At 54.6% G+C, this 20890-nt stretch overlaps 1 protein-coding gene across 1 annotated transcript in view; it reads right to left on the bottom strand.

Moving 5' to 3' along the window:
• PPL (periplakin) overlaps positions 1 to 13829 on the bottom strand; it is a 24398-nt gene extending 10569 nt beyond the window's left edge. Inside the window, exons 1-14 of the mRNA XM_005873004.2 lie at positions 13807 to 13829; positions 13427 to 13589; positions 8358 to 8512; positions 7567 to 7687; positions 6909 to 7034; positions 6781 to 6822; positions 5559 to 5720; positions 5350 to 5457; positions 4333 to 4428; positions 2992 to 3114; positions 2701 to 2847; positions 1975 to 2126; positions 1031 to 1128; positions 665 to 822 (exon numbers count right to left, since the gene is read on the bottom strand). Of these exons, the coding sequence (XP_005873066.1) occupies positions 665 to 822; positions 1031 to 1128; positions 1975 to 2126; positions 2701 to 2847; positions 2992 to 3114; positions 4333 to 4428; positions 5350 to 5457; positions 5559 to 5720; positions 6781 to 6822; positions 6909 to 7034; positions 7567 to 7687; positions 8358 to 8512; positions 13427 to 13589; positions 13807 to 13829 (1674 nt within the window). The remainder of the gene's footprint in view (positions 1 to 664; positions 823 to 1030; positions 1129 to 1974; positions 2127 to 2700; positions 2848 to 2991; positions 3115 to 4332; positions 4429 to 5349; positions 5458 to 5558; positions 5721 to 6780; positions 6823 to 6908; positions 7035 to 7566; positions 7688 to 8357; positions 8513 to 13426; positions 13590 to 13806) is intronic.
• Between the last annotated feature and the right edge of the window lie 7061 nt (positions 13830 to 20890).

The raw sequence follows: 20890 nt of genomic DNA, 5'->3' as shown, positions 1-20890 counted from the left end.
GTGGGGCAGCTCTGATGGAGATGCGAGGCCTGGGCCCTGCCTGGGAGCCTGAGTCTGCATGTGTACTGAGCACCCCGGGCATTCTGACCAAGCAGGGGACTCACAAGGGAATGAAATGAACAGGCAGTTACCCAGCACTCGCTGTTCCAAGCACCACATTTAGTGACTTCATTCATTGTTGGGGGCAACCCCATGAGGGAGGCACGTTTTCTCTCCCTGTTCACAGCTGGGGACCCAAGCAGCTTAGGAAGGGACGTGGTGGGGCCTGGCCTCTGCTCCCACCCTCTACTGGGCATCCTCTCGGCCCTGACAGCCTCTATCAGCCGTGATGTGAGGCCCCTTCTCCAAGCCCAGTTCCTCTGTAAACCAAGCACGGTCACCCCTGCCACAGAGGGCGCCTGATGACTAGGGAGACCGTCTGTGAGAGAGAGGAGCGTGGATGCTGTTCCCACCCGACCACCTGGCACCGAGCTACTCGGGCATCAAACACGCAGAGACGGGCCTCCCCAGGCCTCTCCCCGGACGTGTTTGAAGAAGGGCACCAGGCTCAGGCACCTCCTGATCCCCGGCCTAGCACCGCCCCCGCCCCCCATGACTCAGGAATTCTTGTGACACAAGGCTGGTGGAGATGGGAGCTTGAGCAGGGGCCCCAGCCTGGTGGTACCTTGAGGTCTTTGGCCCGCTGGGCGCTGTCCTGCACAGCCCGGCCTTGTTCCAGCGGTGGCCGAAGGATCCCTGTGATGGCCTTCTCCTGCCGGTCTAAGTCACTGGCCACCTTGTCCAAGCCTGCCAGCAGCTGCCGTCCCTGCAGGTCAGAGGCGTCTGCCGGACGGAAATCGGAGTTGGGTGTCAGTTGGGGGCATGAGTCGCAGGGAAGGGGCCGAGGAGGCCAGCTGGGACGTCCAGGGCTGGCTCAGCCTCCCCTACCCCTGCCAGGCCTGACCCATGCTGTCCCTTCAGCAGCACAGACCGTGGGTCCATTGCCTCCTCCCTGACCCACCACAGACGGGGCAGTGGCCCTGGCACCCACCTCCAGGGTTCTCTGCCTTGAGCACCTCATGCCGCTGCTGGAGTGCATTCCTGGTCCCGACTGCCTTCTGCCGCACACTCCGGTACTGGCTGCCCAGGCTGTGAGAGCAAAAATGGACTGGATCCAGGGCAGCCAACTGCCCCTCCACCCTCAGGAGCAAGACCCTGGACTTCGGCTGGGCCAACAGCCCAGAGGAGTCAGGCGGCCATCAAAATGCTTTGAAAAGTTAAATCACAACACATACAAAGGTTTGCTGAAACGCTGGCCTGAAGGGTTCAGACGGACCCCTTCCTTCCTTCGCCCCTTTCTTTCTCTCTTCTTCGTAGCAAGTCTTACTTCCTAAAATCATCTTGTTTGTTCCTTTGCCTTCCCTACTAAGATGTTACCCCTGAGGGAGCAGCACACAGGTGCTCAATAAATACTTGCTGAATGAGTAAATGAAGCATTCCCAGTCACTCACTCAACAAAGTTCTTGGGTTTTCACTTTGCCCCAGGTCCTGAACAAGGCCCTGGAGACAGTAAACCTCAAGGAGCCCCTGCCAGGAGACTGACACTTACACAAAGCACCCTGATCAAGAGCAGGGCGTGCGCGGGAGGGAGGAGGTGGAGCAAGGTGTTAGGCAAGGGGGCAGTCAGGGAAGGCTTCACAGAAGAGGTGACCCTGGAGCTGAGTCAAGCCAAAAGGCTTGAGCTGACCAGGCAATGAGTAGGTGTCCAGGGGAAGGGAACAGTATGTGCAAAGGCCCAGAAGCACTTCCAGAGAAAGTGCTCGCTGCACTGTGCCCACAGCTGGACATTCACACATAGCAAGTCAGTCGGGCCAACAGGATCCGCCCCTGTCCCACTGAGCCTCCAAGTGGGTACAGGTGTGGGGGTGTTACCAGGGCAATGAAGGGACCCAAGGGGTGGGGCCAGTCCATGCTGGCTACCTCCTTAGCCTGTACCTGTCGGCCAGAGCCAGGGCCTCGGGGTCGGTGGGGGGGATCATGAAGCAGACGGCTGGGGCGGTCAGCGTGTTTCCCGCGCTGTCAGTGAGGTCCCAGCTCTCTCCGTTGTTCCTCTGCAGGGTGTAGCTGTAGCCCCTTGAGATCAGGCCCTGGCATGGGCAGGCCACACAGTGAGAAGGCACAGAGAGACCCGCCTTGGCTGGTAGCCTGGGAGCCCAGAGGCCACCTTGGTCCTGCCCACCAACTCTGGCACCTGGGGAGTCAGCCCATCTCTCAGATCCTTCCCAAGACATCGTGCCCTAGTTGGGAAGGACTAGAACTGCCCCCATTCCCAGTCCATGTGGCCTCTCCTTCTCCATTCCCAGCCCTTTACTACTCAGGGTGGACATGTGACGGGCCCACCAATGAGAGAATGGCATTATCCCCTGACGCACACCACAGTGACTGGTTGAGGCTGACACGAGTCAAACTGGGCCAGTGAGAACCCTCCCTGGCACTCCTGCTGGAATGACTGGGGTTGCTAAGCTGATAGCACACAAGACCAAGGCAGCTAGCTATTGGCGGGAGGGGAGGGGACAGGCCTGGCAGAGAATGACCCCAATGACAGGGGTCCTGAAAACGTTTGAGGCCCTCATTTAGCGATGTCACCCTAAGACCTTCCAGTGACATGAAAAGAGGCATATTGGGGCCTGGCCTGCCTGGGGCACCTGGGCAACAGCTCACCTGGTCACCCTCAAAGTCACAGAGGGCCTCCACGGGGATGGGCTTGAGCGGCGTCTCCCGGCGGTACTTGAGGGGCACCACCTGCTGCCCTCGCTTCTGCAGGCCCTGCACCACGTGCTCATACTTGTCCAGAGCCTTCTCCTGGTCCTGAGCATGGGGAATGCCACAGTGAGATCATGCAGCCTCCCCCGGGGGGTGGGGGCCAGGCAGCAGAGGAGAGCTGTGGGGGGCCGGCTTGGGGCTGAGGGCAGGGAGGGGTCACCCGGAGTCACTCATGGGACCATCACTCACATCCAGCTCCCGCAGCAGCAACTCAATCTGGTATCGGTCCTTAAAGTCAGGGCTGTATTTTTGGTTCAGGTCTGAATCCACCTTGCGTAGCAGCTCCTGAGCGTCCTTCATGTCTTTGTGGAACTAGGAGACCAGGTGGCCCAATTACGAACATGAAGCAACTAGGACACCTGGCTAATCCTGGCTGTGGCTGCAAGTCCAATCCCAGTCGGGGCTGGGCCTCCCACTCACCCTGAGTCCACAGGCTCTGCTGCTCGTGGACACAGCCCGCCCAGGCCTGGCTCCCGAGAGGGCCTCATGGGAAGAAGCCAGGTCCCTTCCCGCCAGTCCACGTGACCAACTCTGCGACCCGTTAACTTTTAAGTGCACACCGATGACCTTTGGAGCTCTTAAATGTCATTCCTCTTTGTGCCAGGGACACCCTGATAATGCTATGCTTTCATTTTTGATACATGGAAGACAAGCTGCCCCACTTTGTTCTAGAAAATTCTCTTGCCCATTCTTTAGTTCATCAACTCTGGAATCACTCATTGTCAGCTGTGCCCTGGGCTGCAGCCACGAATGGCACTTTGGGATCCTGTGAATCTCACAGCCTAGCACGGCTCAGACACCGAACCAGGAGTTACAGAAGTGTCATCTGAGTTCAAGCGTCCCCAGACCACACAATCATTAGTCACCCGCCGCTCTTCCTAAAAAACACATTCCTATGAAACAACCGGTCTCCATCAACAGATGAATGGGTAAACACAATGTGGTCTGTCCACGCAAGGGAATATTACATGGCCGTAAAAAGGAATGGCATTCTGATTCATGCCACAACATGGATGACCCTTGAAAACATACTCAGTGAGAGAAGCCACAAAGGCCATGTAGCATGTGATTCCACTTATATGCAATATCTAGAATAGGCAGCCCGAAGAAAAATAGATCAGAGGTTACCCGCGGCTGGGGGAGGGAGGAATGGGGAGTGACTGTTAGCGGGCTCAGAGCTCCCATTTGGGGTGACGAAAAGTTTGGAAAGACAGTGGTGATGGTTGTATCACATTGGATTGTATGCTAAAATGGCTAAAATAGCAAATTTCATATTATATATATTTTACCAAAATGAAAACCCACACATTCATTCCTGGCCTCACACTGACCTGGTGAATTCACCCCCCAGCCTTGGCCCCCAGGGAAGACTGGCCAGGGCCGGGCAAGCTGGAGGCACACCCGTGTCCAGCGGGGGCAGCGGAGGCCCAGGAAGACAGCCCTGCAAGGCTCCCGAGGAAGTAGCATGGAGGCCAAAAGTGGGCCACGAAGGCCCTGAGTGTTCCCACCAGTGGGCCCAGGCCGGGGTACCTGGTGGTAGTCTTCCATGTACTTCAGGTGGCTCTCCTCACAGATGAGCAGGTTCAGATACTCCTTCCAATCTGCATGCACGGCCTCCATGTGAGCCTGCCAGAGAAGGGGGCGTGTCACTGCTGGGTGGGTGCCTGGGGCACTGGAAGAGGCCTGTGGGATTCCGGACCAGAGAGGGCGGGGGAGAGGGCATCCGGCATCTGCATGGGTGTGGCTCCCACAGGGGCAGCCAGCTGCTCCCCAGGGGTGGGAAGAGGAGAGAGAGGGGACATGTCATGGAGCCGAGCAGGGCTGCCCTGCACAGGTGCCTGGGCTGCACAGTGCATAAGGCACAGGAGGGGCTGTGTCTGCCCAAAGTGGTGCTTTTAAAAAATTGTCACGAAGGTGAATGGTATCTCCCCACCCCAAACTTAGAACGTGACTTCATTTGGGATCGGGGTCTTTGCAGATGTAATTGGTTAAAGAATCTCAGGATGAAATCACCTGGATTTAGGATGGGCCCGAAATTAATGACTGGTGTTGCTGTAAGAAGAGGAAATACAAGGGGGAGGCCCTGTGCACAGTAGTGTAGATAGAAGTGATGCAGGGCCAAGCCAGGGAAGGATTGCCGCAGCCGGAAGCAGGGAGCGGGGCAAGGAAGAACCCTCCCCCAGAGGGAACAAGCCCGCCAACACCTTGATGTTACCCTTCTGTCCCAGAATTACGAGAGAATACATCCTGTTGTTTAAAGCCACCCAGTTTGTGGTCATTGTTAGGACAGCCCCAGGACACTGACACAGGGGGGGGGGGGGGGGGGGGGGGGGGGGGGGGGGGGGCGAGAGCAGGACGTGACAAAGGGTCAAGATAATGAGAGGAGGCAGGGTCAGAGCAAGATGAGAGGACAGAATAATGAGACAGGCAGACAGACGGACACTTCCCCCCCCCCCATCTTGGGGGCTGCCCCAGTCCAGGAGGCCCACAGCAGAGGTTGCCCTGAGGCCACCCCGGAGGAGGCATCCCCTCCAGGTGCGCACACACCTCAATGGAGTTCCTCCCAGGGTGCTCAGCAGCTAGCAGTTGGTCTCCCTCACTGTGCAGCTTATTGATTCTCTCCTCTTTGGCCTCCAGGTTCCGGTTGATGAAATTCTGCATTGGGGGGGAGGGGCAGCAGGGGGCTCAGTGCGCAGCCTGGCAGCCTCATGGTCCCTTCTGGCCCCTGCCCCCCACCCCCAGGCCCCAGCACCCACCTCGTACTGACGCCTGCGGCTGGGGTAGTCGAGGTTGCGGTCACTCCAGTCGTACTGCATGCGGCCCTTGGCCTGCTGGTCCAGCCAGTACAGCTCGTTGGTGCAGCGCTGCATGTAGTCCTGCAGGGAGCTCAGGTGCTGCTGCCGCGCCTGCGACTCCGCCTGCAGGGTGGGGACAGGGCTGAGACTTCTCTCCACACCTGCAGCGGCCGGCTCTGGCCCTGCCGAACCCCTGTGGGTACGTTACTGACCCTCTGAAACGCATTCATTCTTTCGGCAAAGATTTACTGAGCACCTACTAAGTTCTGGGCATTGCTCCAGGCCCTGGGATACAGCAGTGAGCAAAGCAGACAGAACCCTCATGGCACTGACATTGTGTGGAGCCCCAGGGACTCATCTGCACAATGAGGATGACAGCACTGAGAGAGGGGAGCCAAGCAGGGCCCAAAGTCCGGCATAGAGTTGGTGCTCAGTAAAAAATTAGCAGCTACGGCTTCCGCTTTATCTCTGTCAGGTCATTGTTTAGATGGCTAGAACCGTAGAAACTGCTAGGGCTTAACATCTGAGAAAGGGCCGGGCAGGCGGGGAGGATGGACGGCTACATTTTGCTCTGCAAATAAGAACAGCAGCTGACACATACATGGGGCCACCAGGAGCCCAAACTGTGCAAAGATCTTCTCCAACATTAACTAACGCCATCTGAAAAGCAATCCAATGAGACAGGGACTCGCAGTAACTCCACTTTACAGATGAGGAAAATGAGGCCCCCAGGCTAAGGAGCGCGTTCAAGGTCTCCCCTCCCACCAGGGGTGGAGGCAGTCTGGCCCCAGAGCCTGCCCACGGCTGTGCTCTACCTCCACGCATTCCCACAGCTGGGGCGTTTGAAACGTCCGCAACAAGAAAGCATTCATGCACCACTTGTGCATTTCTAAAAGAATTCATTCCTTAAAGGTTTTGAAAATAGGAAACTTTTGCTTGTAAAGTATGTGGCATCCAACTTGGCACACAGAAGGTGCTTAATAAAGAAACAAGAAGCAAAACGGTAGGACAGGCTGTACCCCAATAAGTAAATGGGATCTACTGGGGTTTTCCATGAGCTCAGGGCAAGCTGGGGCACCTCTCAGGCAGGGGCCCTGGGTACCATCTCTTCCCGCTTCCCCTCCCTCCTTTCTGTTTGAACTGCACACGCCTCCTGCCCCAGCCCCTCCGCCCCTGTTCTCACCAGCAGTTTCTGGTACTTGGCCTGGAGTTCGCTGTTCTGCTCCTGAGGACAGAGCCGAGGACAGGGGTTAGGGCGGGGTGCAGGTGTGAGCCCTCCTTTCCCGGGTCCCGCCGACCACAGGCGCCCACCTTGCCCCCGTCCTTGGCCAGGTGGGGCCCGATGGCCTTGACCTCGTTGTGGAAGATGTTGTGCTGCTCCACCTGGTAGTCCACCAGCGGCAGGTCTGTTCCGAAGTTCTGGCTGCTCAGCTTGTCCTGGGAGGGGAGGATGGAGACAGTGCACGCAGGGGTGGGGCCGGGACTCCTCCTCACAGGACCAGCCAGGGAGAGAGCCAAGTGGCCCCGTGAGGGACACAGGGAGAGGCTGTCACCTTTATCTGTATGTCATCTCATTTAATCTCGCACGGTTACCCTGCCCGTTTTCACAGACGGCTGAGCCTAGCGTCACACCACTAAACGAGGGTTCTGGGCTCCCGTGGGCGCGCCCCTCCACCGTGGTGATGGGCCAGCCAGGGCATGGGAAGAGCAGTGCTGGCCAGACATCTGCCAGCCTGCCAGGACCCCACCGAGCCAGGACTGGAGGGTGATCCCAGGAGGATCTTAATCTTCATCACCTCTGCTGTGTGACTCTGGGTCAGGCACTGCACCTCTCTGAGCCTCGCTCTCCTCATTGACAAACATCAGAAAACATCAGCAACACGACTACCTCCGCGTGACTGTGGTGACATTAAATGGTGGGGTTCTCCCCCGACACACGGCCCCTCCCCAGCTGCAGCCAGGGCCGTACCAGCTTCTCTTCCACCAGCGCCGCCCAGTTGACCTGTGGGTCCACCTCCTTCACCACCAGGTTGTAGATCTGCTTGTGTTTCCCACGGAGGTTGGTCACACGCTCCTTCAGCTGACGGATGCTGAGTGGGAGAGCGGCCGCCCTGGTTAGCGGGCTAGCTGGGCAGGGCACTACCTTAACCCCCCGCCCCCCAACTTTCTGCCCAGGGTCCTGGGAGGGCAGGGTACCAGGGCCTTGGGCTCCAGATAAACACTCGCGCTCTCCTCCTATCTACTTTCCTACTTCCTTCCTTCTTCCATTAACACTTCCCCAGGGCCCACTGTGTGCCCCGGGCCATAGAAGGTTCTGGAAGAAACAGGCTGGAGCCCACCATCTAGCAAGGGCCACAGTGGGCGTGGGTCATGACAGGGACGAGCACAGGGGGTTGCGAGGCACTGGGAGACCCTGGCGCCTGCTGTCGTAGGTGCCGATTTAGCCACATGGAGCTAAGGCAAGAGCCATGAGCATGGGGCCGGGTGGGCGTCCGGGTGGGACAGCGTGCTCAAAAGCCAGGAGGTCGGACAGCATGGTCAGGAAGTTGGGGTCACACTATGAGCAGAGCAGGGAACACCAGTGCTCCGAGCCGTCTCCCCGACAGCAAGTGGGTTGTCATGAGAATAACAGAGTGTGTGGCATGTGCCTGGCATCTAGCTAGCCCTCGAGAGGCCCTGACGCGGCTCCTGAGTGCGGGTGGGCTGCGGCCCTCCTGCCCGGCCAGGCGGCCCCCTCAGAGCTGAAGCAGAGGGACCTACTCCTCGGCGATCATGTCCCCCTGGGGGTGTTTCATGTGCTTGGCGATGGCCGCGTCCGCCTCCAGCATGTACAGCAGCTTCTCCGAGTCCGACACCTTCTGCAGGGCCACGTCCCGGTGCTCGGGCTGCCGGCCCTCCTGCAGCCGGGCCAGGTCCTGTGAGAGGCACAAGAGAGGGGGACATCAGACAGGGGCTCCGTGGGTCTGCAGGGACGGGAGGGCTCCCCAGCCAGGCCTGTCCTCTCCTCCAGCCCCTCAGCAAACAGAGCCCAAATGCCTGCTTGTGTGGGGCTCTGGGAGGCAGCCCAGCCCAGTGGGGAGGCCACCAGGAAGGCATGTCAACAGGTAAACCTCACCAAGGTGGCTGCAAGTTCGTGCAGGTCAGTGTTTACCCAGGAAGCGCACCAGAGGTGGAGTGAGGGGGACCTGCGTGAGCTCCGGTGGTCAGTGGGGCCCCTCTGAGGTGGGGACACAGGTAAGAATGAAGGCCGGAAGGGAAGAGGGGTCAAGGCAGAGGGAACCGCCTGTGCAAAGGCCCTGAGGCAGGAAAAGGCAAGCTGTGATTGAAGCCACCATGGCTGAAGCTGAGAGGAGGGCAGGGCAGGCCAGGGCAGAGCACAAAGGACCTGTGGGCGGTGGGGCGGGGGCCAGAGCATGGAGTGGCTCTGTGGAGGGAAGTGACATGGCCCCACGTATCTTTAAAAGCCATGCCTCCTGGCTCTGCAGGGAGGAGTACAGGCTGAGAGGGCAGGCAGCCCCTGCAACAGCCCAGGTGAGCGCTGAGGTGGCCCGAGCTGGGACGTGGCGAGAATGAGCACAGTGGGTGCACATCTCGGGGGAACAAGCAATAAGTCACTGAGTCCGGGGTCTTGCTTGTTTAGGGAAGAACAATGAACAGACGGTCAGGGTGGCAGGTTTCTAAACACAGCCCTTAACACTCGTGAAGACTGGCCGGGCACTGTGCCAGGCCCTGGGGACACCAGGCCGACAGGGGACGTGGTGATAAGTCAGTGACTGGGCTGAGGACAGACCAGGTGTCACAGGGGGTCCTGTAGGGGCCAGTGCCCTCCCCGGCCTGGTCTCGGTGTCTCCCTCTGCCATGGGAATAAGAAACACCTGCTTCAGAAGGGGCACTGAGGTGCCCACAGCAGTGGACAGAGGGAACCACTGTCGCACGTGGAAGGGCCTCAGAAACGAAGGGAGTGAGAAAAGCCAGACACGAAAGGCCACATCACGTAGGAGTCCGTGTACATGAAACCCGTGGCAACAGAAACACGGTGAGCGGCTGCAGGGGCTGCATGGAAATGGGAATCAGTGGTAAACAAACGGGCACAGGAGACCTTACTGGGGGACGAGAACGGTCAGGGACCAATTGATGGAAACAGCTGTGCCCCTCAGTGAAGTTGCTCACAGTCGTTGCATCGTACACCGAGTGAGAGCTTTTCTGGTGTCTAAAATAAGCCTCAATAAAGCTATCAAGAAAGGCCAAGAAAGGAAGAAAGAAATGACTAAAGAAAAAAAGGAGTGAGTGGAGGTACAGAGTCAAGACATCACTTCCTCTCCCGGCCACCCCCGGCGGGCCAGGGCAGGCGGGGCTTGGAGGTGAGGCCCAGGTGTCAGAAGGCCAAGGGGCTGGGCCACCTCTCTACCCGGGGTGAGTCTGGCCAGTTAAAAAACTACAACAAAACATCATGGTTCTTGGCTTGGGTGGAATTTTATCTGCTCCCTCATCACCAGTCACTTGGGCAGGTAGAGTGTCAAAGACTTATTCTGCAAAAGGAGGAAGTAAATTAGTCATTACCTAATTCATGCAAGCCTTTTCCAAGCATGCTAGCCAAGCCGGGAAAGGAACATCTAGCTCAATGCCCTGGAGGTGAGGTGTTCGAGTCCCAAGTCAGGCAGACCCAACCACGGAGAGAGTCGGCACGGGGGTTCCCTCGGGGGAGGTGGATTGGGACGGTCATGGGGAGCTTCTGGGAAATGTTCTCTATCTGGACTTAGCGGCGGTGACGCGGGCGCCTACTGATAGAAACACTCAATCGGCTGAACTCTTTACATTTGGATGCTTTCTACATTCCTTATGTAAGTTACACCTCAATAAGAAGGGTTTTTAAAACTGAAAATATCACAGGGAGCGACATATCTAATGCATCACACGTATAGTGACGGAGAGTAGCCAGCAGGCGTCACTGGGGGGATCTGGGCGGCAGGGATCTGGCTGTACCCTATGCCACCTTCCAACTTTGCACGTTTAAAATTTTGGCAAACACAAAAGTTCACGTATTGTATGATTCTGTTTAGATGAAATATCCACAATGAGGACAGCAGATGAGTGACTGCGGGGCTGGGAGGAGGAGTGACTGCGGGGCTGGGAGGAGGAGTGACTGCGGGGCTGGGAGGAGGAGTGACTGCGGGGCTGGGAGGAAGAGTGACTGCTGGTGCATGTGGGGTTTCCCTTTGGGTGACAAAATGCCTTGGAACCAGACAGAGGTGGTGGCTGCACAACACTGCAAATGTACGAAACGCCACTGAGTTATTCACTTTAAGTGATTATTTTATGTAATGCTAATCTCACTTCAATTTTAAAAAATAGGGAAATTTGCCCTGGCCAGTGTGGCTCAGTTGGTTGGGTGTCATCCCATCTACTGAAAGGTCCTCGGTTCGATTCCCGGTCAGGGCGCATGTCCAGACTGTGGGCTCGATCCTGTTAGGGGACATGCAGGAGGCAGCCAATTGATGTTTCTCTCTCTCTCTCCCTCTCCCCTCCTCTCTCTCTAAAAAGCAATTTTAAAAAATCTTTTTTAAAATTAGGAGAATTCTACAGAACTTTGGGGTAATTAAATCAATAATGATGTTTTCTTCTGGAAAAAAAAAAACAGGAAGAGAAAAGAAAGAAAAAGAAGATTAGTGTTCATGCAGTCTTCAAAGTGTGGTCTCTTTTTTCTGAGTTTGTTCATTCAAAGTTAAAAAACAGTTCAGCCTGCCCAGTGTATCTCAGTGGTTGAGCATTGACCTATGAACCAGGAGGTCACGATTCGATTCTCGGTCAGGGCACATGCCTAGCTTGCGGGCTCGATCCCCAGTGTGGGGCGTGCAGGAGGCAGGCGATGGATGATTCTCTCTCATCATTGATGTTTCTATCTCTCTCTTCCCCCTACCTTCCTCTCTGAAATCAATAAAAAATATATTATAAAAAAAAGTTCAAAATTATCTCCCAAATACATCCTTGTTAGTTTTGAGTCATTACTCTAAGCAAATAAGCAGAGACCCTATTCATACACACACACAACACGCAAGGAAAGGTCAGATACATTAAAATGTTAATAGCTGATAGATCTCTCTGGGGGTGGAATTACGCATGATTTTAACTTGCTTCCGTATACGTGTTTACCAGTCCTGAAATGGCCATGATGAACACATTACTTTTATTAGGAGAAAGAAAGGCCACACCCCAAAAGCTGTTTTCACTTAAGAAAGAACAGAGTGTGACAGAGTGAAGAGTCACAGGGGGAGCCGGGTGGGAGCGTGCGGCGGAAGGAAAAGGGGCTGGTGGGGTGGGCACTGAGGCAAGGAAGCGGGAGGTGGCCAGGCAGGTGAGGGCAAGGGAGGAGTGGAGGGAAGGGTACCTGGCAGGGAACAGAATCCCCACTTGCCTTTCCTGTCCCCATTTCTCACTGACAGCTGTGCCACCCCCAGCCCACCTAGTCCCTCAGGTCTCTGGGCTGCCTGGGACTGGCCCTCGGCTGGCCCTGGGGACGCACTGGGACCAGCCAGACCTACTCCCCCGTGACCTGTCCCCCTGCAGTCCCCTACTCCTCTTAGTCACCCCCTGGGTGGGAAGGCAGATGAAATACAGATCGTCCAGTTACAATATAATTTCAGATAAACAATGGATAATTTCGTACTGTAAGTACTTCCCAAATAGCACAAGGGACATACTTATAATAGAAAACATTGTTATTTGTGTTCTGAAATGCAAATTTAACTGGTGTCCTGTAATCTATTTGCTACATCTGACTCCCCCACCTCTGGGATGATTCTGGGGCCAGCTCTGTCATTGACTATTACTCTGGCCTTCTCTGAACCTCAGTTTCTCCAGCTACAAAATGGGTATAAACTCAACTGCACTGGGCCAGTGGAGTTTTCATCTTAGCAGCTCACAGTCCGAGGGCAGCTCCAGTGTCCTGCGTGGTACAGCATCCTTAGGAGAAACTACAGCTCAGCACTGTAGTTATCTCCATGGGCAGAGAGGAGAAGGAAACTGAGGCACAGAGAGGGAAAGTGATTTCCCAGCTACTTTCTCTCTCTTCTCTCAAAAAGGAGGAGGATCATATGAGTCTGAGCAATGGCAGTGGTTGGGTGAGAAGTAAGAGTGATGATATTGATGATAATATTGAGCCCTGCTAGTTAATAGATCTATGTTGGCAGAACACTCTTATTCGTTTTTCCATATTTTTTATTGAGATGGAATTCACATACTAGTATGAGCACCTGCGTAATAATCTCATTGACTCAATAATCTCATCGACTCTTTACAGCAGCTTGGGCAATAGGGACCATCACTCTTACCCCTGCAGAGGGAATCACATGCACAGAGAGGTAAGGTGGCTTGTCCAAGGTCACACAGTAAGTGGCAAAGAGGGTCCTAACCATGGGATCCTCCTGAACCTGTGGTTCTCTTCCAGGGGCCAATAAGCGGCAGGAACTTAGTTCCCGGGGTGGGGGGCTGGTGTTAACAGCCATAACAAGGTTCCTCCTCGGTTTTTCCACTTCGGCACTGCTGACATCTGATGCTGAATCCTTGGGGGGTGGGGGGTCCTGTGCCCTACAGGGTGTTTAATAGCATCCGACTAGATACCCATCCACTGCACCCCCTAGGTTGTGACAGCTTAAAATGTCGCCACATGTGCCCCAGGGGGCAGAATGACCCTAGGTGGGAACCTCTGCGTAAGACAAGACGACCCTGGTCCGGAGTGGGGCTGAGGCTGAGGGGGGCACAGGCTGAGGGGGGCACAGGCTGAGGGGGGCACAGGCTGAGGGGGGTACCGGGGAGGAGGTGCGGGCACTCACGCTCTGCATCTTGGCCTCCGTGTCCACGATGTTCTTCTCCACCTGGTCGGCATTCTTCTGCAGCTGATCGATCAGCTCTGACAGCTCCTTGTTGGAGATGCTGCGGGCAGGAGAGGAGGAGGTGAGCAGGGGAAAGGGGCAGGGGCCACGTCCCCACAGGGCCCTGCCACCCGGGCCGTCCCCAGGGTGAAGTCACTCAAGCCACGGAAACAAGACAGCACCTGGTGGGGAAATCAGCCCCTACGCTGGCTGTTCACTCGGCTGCTTCTATTTGCCATGTTGGCAGAACACTCTTATTCGTTTTTCCATATTTTTTATTGAGATGTAATTCACACACTATAAAATTCACCCTTTTAAAGTATAACTCAGTGCCTTCTCACATATTCACAAGGTTACACAACATCATCACTATCTAATTCCAGAACATTTTCATCACCCAGAAAAGAAACCCCGTATCCTTTTTTTTTTTTTTTTAAATATGGAACGCTTCACGAATTTGCGTGTCATCCTTGCGCAGGGGCCATGCTAATCTTCTCTGTATCGTTCCAATTTTAGTATATGTGCTGCCGAAGCGAGCACCCCCGTATCCTTTTTATGGCTGAATAATATTCCGCTGCATGGATAGCCCACATGTTTATCCATTCATCTGTCGATGGACATTTGGGCATTCTAAGTCATGCTATTGTAATCATTCAGGTGCTAGTTTTTGTGCAAGCACCCTTATTGTTACTAGTAAATACCTGGTACTTTTCTTTTCATCTACATAGTCTTTATATTTAAATAAATTTACTTAAAAGGTGAACTTGAGCTCCCCACTGTACACAGAAAACCAGAAGCCCTTGCCATAATGGAAGTAACCGCCAAAAAGAATTCCATGGAGATAAAATGGCAGCATGAGGTTCTGGCTGGACGCTTGGTGGCCTGCTCAAGACCCAGCCCTGCCCCCTCTTGCTTCACAGCAGAGGTTGGCATGTATCACGGCCAAGCCAGAGCTGTGTTACACCGAGCGGAGACTTTCTCTTGGGAGTTCTCAGAGCTGTTCTGAAATCAGAACGGCTTTCCTAAGCCGCGTTTCGGTGCTCTCTCCCGTTACAGGAACCCCGAAAGCTCATCACATACCCCTCTGGCAAACACTACTGTGGTAGGGAAGACCTCAGCCCTGGAATCAAACGTGGGCTCTGGCTGTGTGGCTTGACCAAGCTGCTGTACCCCTCTGTGCCTCTGCTTCCGCGTCAGATGGAATAACAGCACCTTTCACGGTGGGGTGTCATGAGTGGGAGTGAGTTATACAGGCAAAGAGCTGGACCTCCAGCAAGTCTCACAAAGGTTTGTGATTGTTGTTGTTAAAGAGCTTTACTGATCGTTGTGTCGCCCAGCCAGCCAGATGGTCAAGATTAGTGCTCAGTCTCCCAATCTCCATAAAAAAACCCTTTTATACTGACTCCATGTACCCCAATCTCCAGAAAAAACCCTTTCATACTGACTCCACGTACCCCAATCTCCATCAAAAACCCTTCTGTACCAACGCCACAGTGGGGCCTGAGCAGCCAAGCAGCCAGAAGTTTCATTCCACCTGCACTCATTAGCACCTACTGTGTGCCCGGCCTAGCACCACACGCAGACACAGCCTCGCCCTCGGAGAATTCACCCCTGAGACAGGAAGAAAATCAGCATTTACAGAAAGAGTCACGAGAATGAGGCAGGCACGGCAGCTGGGTGTGCCCAGAGGAGCCTCCTAACAGGCTGGGTGGAGAGGGGTAATCAGGGAGGGCTTCCTGGAGGAGGTGGTAGTAGCTGGGTTCTAAAGGACGAGGAAGACGTGGGTTCATGGGCAGAAGGCTCCCATGAGGAAAGGCCATGAAAAAGACAGGTCCTGGGAGTGTCTCTTTGGTTGGGCCAGGGCAGAGCTCTTGACCCTCAAGCCAAGGGGGCTGCCCCCTTTCAGAGTGGAATTCCTCACATCAAGGCCTGGGACCCATCTGCAGTGGCATGAAAACCTCAGATTCTCAGGCACAACCCAGACTTTCTGAACCCGGATCTCCAGAGCTGGGCCCAGGAAGCTGTATTATTGTTGCTGTTGTTTCTACAGGTTCCCCAGGGGACCTTAATACCCTCTTGAGTTTGAGGTCCAACACTGCAGGAACTGCTGGTATGGGGAGAAGTCGGGAGGCAGATGTGGGTGCAGCAAACAGAAGTCTATCTATCCACGTCCCAAACCTTGCCTGAGGGCCTGCTCTGGAGGGATAAGTGGGAGAATGGGGCGGGAGGGGGGACAGGGAGAATGACAAGACCCAGGCCATACCCTCTGCAAAGTCAACCAAGGAGGCAGCCTTTCCCAAAGTGGGGTCCCAGGAATCCCAGGCTTCTAAGTCACTCTCTGAATGAAGTCTTTGCCAGTCAAGACAGTTAGGAAAAACCAACCCCTCCATAAGTTTATGACTCAGTAAAGGCTCTGAGAAGTCCTGCAAGAGAGAAAGCTGGTATTCAGTGGAGTGGCCGGGAAGGCTCAGTAGAGGGGACTGTGGATGGAGGATCTGGGTAAGGAGGGGTAAGGGCGGGGCTGCTGGGTCATGGGCCAACCCCCATTGCTCCCACCCCCTGACGGGCAGACCACCTGGGGAATGTAAGCACTTCCGGGTCCCTCAGCCCCACCTTAGCCACTGGTCCTTAGCCTGGCCTGTGAGACCGTGGGGAGTTTCAACCCAAATATTTAACCCATGACGGTGTTGGCCACCATCAGGAACCTGCAGTGTGGGTTAGGTGGGGCCTTCATCTCTCTCGGGCCCAGCCCAGCTGCACCTCAGGGTGTGGGGCCAGTTCCCAATCCAGCCCCTTCACTGGTTGGGGCAGGTGTGAGGAAAGCACTCTGGACCCACCCTGGCTGCCCATTATTCTAGTTAAAGCCCAACCGGAAAGGGACATGGGGCAGAGAGGGGGATGGAGACAGCCAGCTCCAGGGACCTGGGCTCCTACTGGAGAACAAAGGAAGGTTCAGCGGGAGCTTTGGGCCACAGAGGCGTGGGCTCCGAGTCCTGTTGGGCTGTTTATTGTTTGGACCATCTTACCCTAACATGCCTCAGTTTCTCCATCTATGGACGGGGGCAACCACACAGGCATCATGGTAATTTGACACTTACAGACATCAGACAGGTTAGAAGGCACCACCCCAACAGCACCCACACGCTAATTCCCTGGGGAGGTTTGTATGCCCCTTTACAGATGAGGAAACCAAGGTTCAGAGATGTCAAGGCACTTGCCCAGGGTCACACAGCTTGTGAATGTAGAGCCAGGATTCTCTCCTAGGGAAGTCTTGTTCTAGAGGCCACATGATCAAAACTAGGCTAACAGCTACTCATGGAAAAAATCACATGAGCCAACATATATAGCAACAACCCCATTCTAATAGGAGCTCATATTTACTTTCTACATACCAGGCTCCCACCCACTTCTTTAATCTTCATTACAACCCGGTGAGGTAGGTGTTGGCCCAGTGGGTAATCACTATTTATCATCCCCACTTTACAGATGCGGAAACTGAGGACCAGAGAGGTTCAGTAACTTTCCCAAAGTCACACAATAATTAAATGTCAGAGCTAGAATTCCAACCCAGGCAAGTCCCTTGTGCAGGCCATTAGCAAACCCTGTAAGGGCTATCCTGTAAGGGCTCCCGCACATAATAGGCACTTAACATACTAACTTAAAATGCCAAGTGCCCCAGCCCTGGCTGGTGTTGCTCAGTGGTCAGAGCATTGGCCTGGGCAATGCAGGGTTGTGGGTTTGATTCCTGGTCAAGGGCATGTATCTGGGTTGTAGGTTCGATCCCCAGCCCTGGTTGGGGCATGTGCAGGAGGCAACCAATTGATGTGTCTCTCACATCAATGTTTCTCTCTCCCTCTCTCCCCCCACCTCCCTCCTTTCCACTCTCTCTAAAAATGAATGGAAAAAAATATTCTCAGGTAAGGATTAACAACAACTAAATGCCAAGTGCCCCAGACCACAATGGGATACCACTTTCACCCACGAGGATGGAAATAATAAAAAAGACAGACACTAACAATTGTTGACAAGGATGCGCAGAAATCAGAACCCTCACACGCTGCCGGTGGGGATACAAAGTGGTGCAGCTACTTTAGAAAACAGTATGGAAGTTCCTCAAAAAGTGAAATATAAAGTTGCCATATGACCCAGCAATTCTATCTGCCCAAGACAAATGAAGACATAGTCCACAGGAAAGCGTGTACACAAATGTCCACAGATCACACAGCACTATCACAACAGCCAAAAAAGTGGCAACAACCCAAGTGGTCAGCAACCGATGAATGACTAAGTGTGGTCTAACCACACAGGGAACACAATTCAGCCAGAAGCGGAGTGACGTTCCAATACAGGCAACAACACGGAGAAACCCTGAAACCATCCTGCCGGGCGTCACACATTGTATGATTCCATTTATCTGAAATATCCAGACCAGGCAAATCCATAGAAGAAAAAACAAAATGGGTGAGCGGTTGGCAGGGGCTGAGGAGAGGGGAGTGACTGCTAAGGGGGAGGGTTTCTTTCTGAGGTGATGAAAACGTTCTAAAATTGATTAGGGTGATGATTGTATAATTTGCTGAATAAACTAAAAACCATGGAATTGCATATTTTAAATGAGCGAACGGTATGGTATATGAGTTATACTTCAATAAGGCTGTGTAGGTGTCGCTTATAGCGGTAGGGTTTTATTTTCTTCTTCCCTCGGCCTCTCGAGTCAGTCCTTCATCCTGCTTTGCATGGAGGCTGGGCCAGCTCCAGGTTACGCCCAGCTGCCTGGAGGATGCTAGTTAACACTCAACAGGGGCTTGACCACGTCCCTGGCTGGTGCTAAGCAAGTCACATATAGATGAGCTCATTTAATCCTACCCTCTCCCCTCCCCCCGAAGTAGCACCGATCTCCCATTTAGGAAAACTGAGGCACAAGAGCGATCAGGTCACTTGGCCACAGTCCCACTGCCAGAAAGCAGGGCAGAGCCGAGCATGGTTCCAACACCTTCACCCTTTGGGTTTAGGGTCCTGACTGAAGGGTCCTCATTCCTCCTGCCACCCAGTGGCCACAGGAGCCAGCGTGTCCCCATGACAGCTCCAGCCCCGTGCCAGGAGCGCAGGAATGCGGGTGCAGATCCCAGGAGGGCTGGGAACTGGCTGGGCAGGTCCAGCTTTTCATCTCGTTAATAAGCCACAAGGGGCAGCCAGACGTGGCACCCTGGAGGCCATCGGCTGGGCTGATGGAGGCCAAGATACAGCCCTTCCCGTGATCCTTGTCCCAGTCCTGTCCCTCCCACACACTCACCTGGCACCTCCACCCACCTGGCAAGGGAAGGGAATCGGAGCTGAGTGACATGCTGGGAGGGGAGAGGGCATGCCTAGCCCTCCCTCCACTTAGAAGTTTTACATGGACGCCAGAGCTGCGGGCAGTGCCCTGGGCACTGGAAGCTGCCTCGGAAGTCATCCAGCCCCACCTGCTCATTACACAGGTGAGCAAACTGAGGCCCTCACAAGCGAAGGCACCTGCCCAAGGTCACACAGAGGGCAGTTGGTATCTGGAACCAGACAGGTGCAAATCCTGACCGCACCAACCATGGGTGTGGCCTTGGAGGGGCTGTTGATATTTCTGAGCCTCGGTTTCATTTTCATCTGTAAAATGGGGGTGGTACGTCCCACCTAGTTAAGTGAGGTGGGTGGGGAGGGTCAGGGTCACTTCTGGAAACATGAGAATTGGGTTTCAAAGATCACTCTGGGGTTTGAGGATCGAGCTGGAGGTTCAGAGCAACCTCTAGGGGTCCCAAAGCAGATTTGGGATGCAGACTCAGAAGTGAGGTGTCACTGCTGTTTCATCAGCACCTAAGCAGTGGCCGGTACACAGAAGGTGCCAAATGAAGGCAAGCAAATCGCCTGGCACGTTGTAGGGGCTCCACAATGGTGACAATGACATTTGTGCATGCAACACATATTTGTTGCACTTCCGTTCCCCGCAGGGTTGCATCCACAACAGAAGGAAGCCCTTACACTGCTCCCTGAACTGTGCATGGGGTTCTTCCCCAGGGAGTCTGTTTCTCTCCTGGGGATCCCCACTTGCTTCTTCCTGGAAAACAGTAACTTCACAGTGAAGACAGCAAGGTTAAGATCACCAGGGAGAGGGTGCATCACCAGGGTGGGACTCCTGACACCCGGCACTGAGGGGGACACAGGATCACATCTGTGGAATCCTTCCCAATAACACACAGCTTCCATCTTGTTGCCATAGTCACACACAGCCTCCATCTCATTGCACAGTCACACACAGCCTCCATCTCATTGCACAGTCACACACAGCCTCCATCTCATTGCACAGTCACACACAGCCTCCATCTCATTGCCACAGTCACACACAGCCTCCATCTCATTGCACAGTCACACACAGCCTCCACCTCATTGCAGAGTCACACACAGCCTCCATCTCATTGCACAGTCACACACAGCCTCCATCTCATTGCCATAGTCACACACAGCCTCCATCTCATTGCAGAGTCACACACAGCCTCCATCTTGTTGCCACAGTCACACATAGTCTCCATCTCATTGCCAGTAGCCAGCAGACAAACCCAAACTGAGGACAGATCTACAGAACACATCTCTGAAATGTCCAGGTCACAAAAGACAAGACTAGGGAACTGTCAGACAGGAGGCAATCAAGGAGACATGACAACTAAATGGGACATGGGGGTGTTAGAAAAAAGTTTATATTTTAGTTGTTTTTTGTGTTTTTAAAAAGGCTCCTTCTAGATTTCTGGATTTCCCAGCAAACCCCATAGGAGCAGATGCTTCTGGGTGATGAGGCACCTGGGATGCCCACCTGTGGACAGGCAGGAAGAAGTGGGGTGCTGTGGCCTGTGATGCCACCTGATAAAATCTGATGGGACCCAGAACTCAGTTGTCGCCAGAAATGGCCCCTCAGCCCGGCCCAGGCTGCGGGCAAGGGCTGCAGGTGGGTTCACAAGCCAGGTGAGGTCCTCACAGGGCAGATTGGGGCCGTTTCTCCAGGGAATCAGCCCTGGTTCCCCTCTCCCAGGCTGAGGAAGCCGGAGTCTGGTGTGAGTCCAGGCCCAGGTCTTGTCCAAGGTGTGGCAAGCAGCCCTGTTTATTAGGCCTGGTCTGCATATGAGACTCCAGGCACAAGAAGGGAGAAACGGGGTGCAGGCCGGTCAGGGCTGGGTTTGAGGACACACTCAGGCGCAAACAAGGTTTTTGGGCCTGAGCCCACAGGCATCAGCCCAGAACAGGCACCTCTTTGTGTCCCAGGATGTACTCAGAGCGCTGGGGCTGTGGGGAGAGGGCCCGGAGCCTCACAGGCATCAGGTACCCCGGCTCTGTCCCTGCGAGTTAGAAATTCAATAACCACAGTCCGACCTGCTTTGCAGGTGGCCACTCACAGCCCAAGAGGTCAGT

This window comes from Myotis brandtii, unplaced genomic scaffold (assembly GCF_000412655.1).
Source record: "Myotis brandtii unplaced genomic scaffold, ASM41265v1 scaffold397, whole genome shotgun sequence".
NCBI classification, from domain to species: domain Eukaryota; kingdom Metazoa; phylum Chordata; class Mammalia; order Chiroptera; family Vespertilionidae; genus Myotis; species Myotis brandtii.
This window is presented reverse-complemented; position numbering and strand designations above follow the sequence as displayed.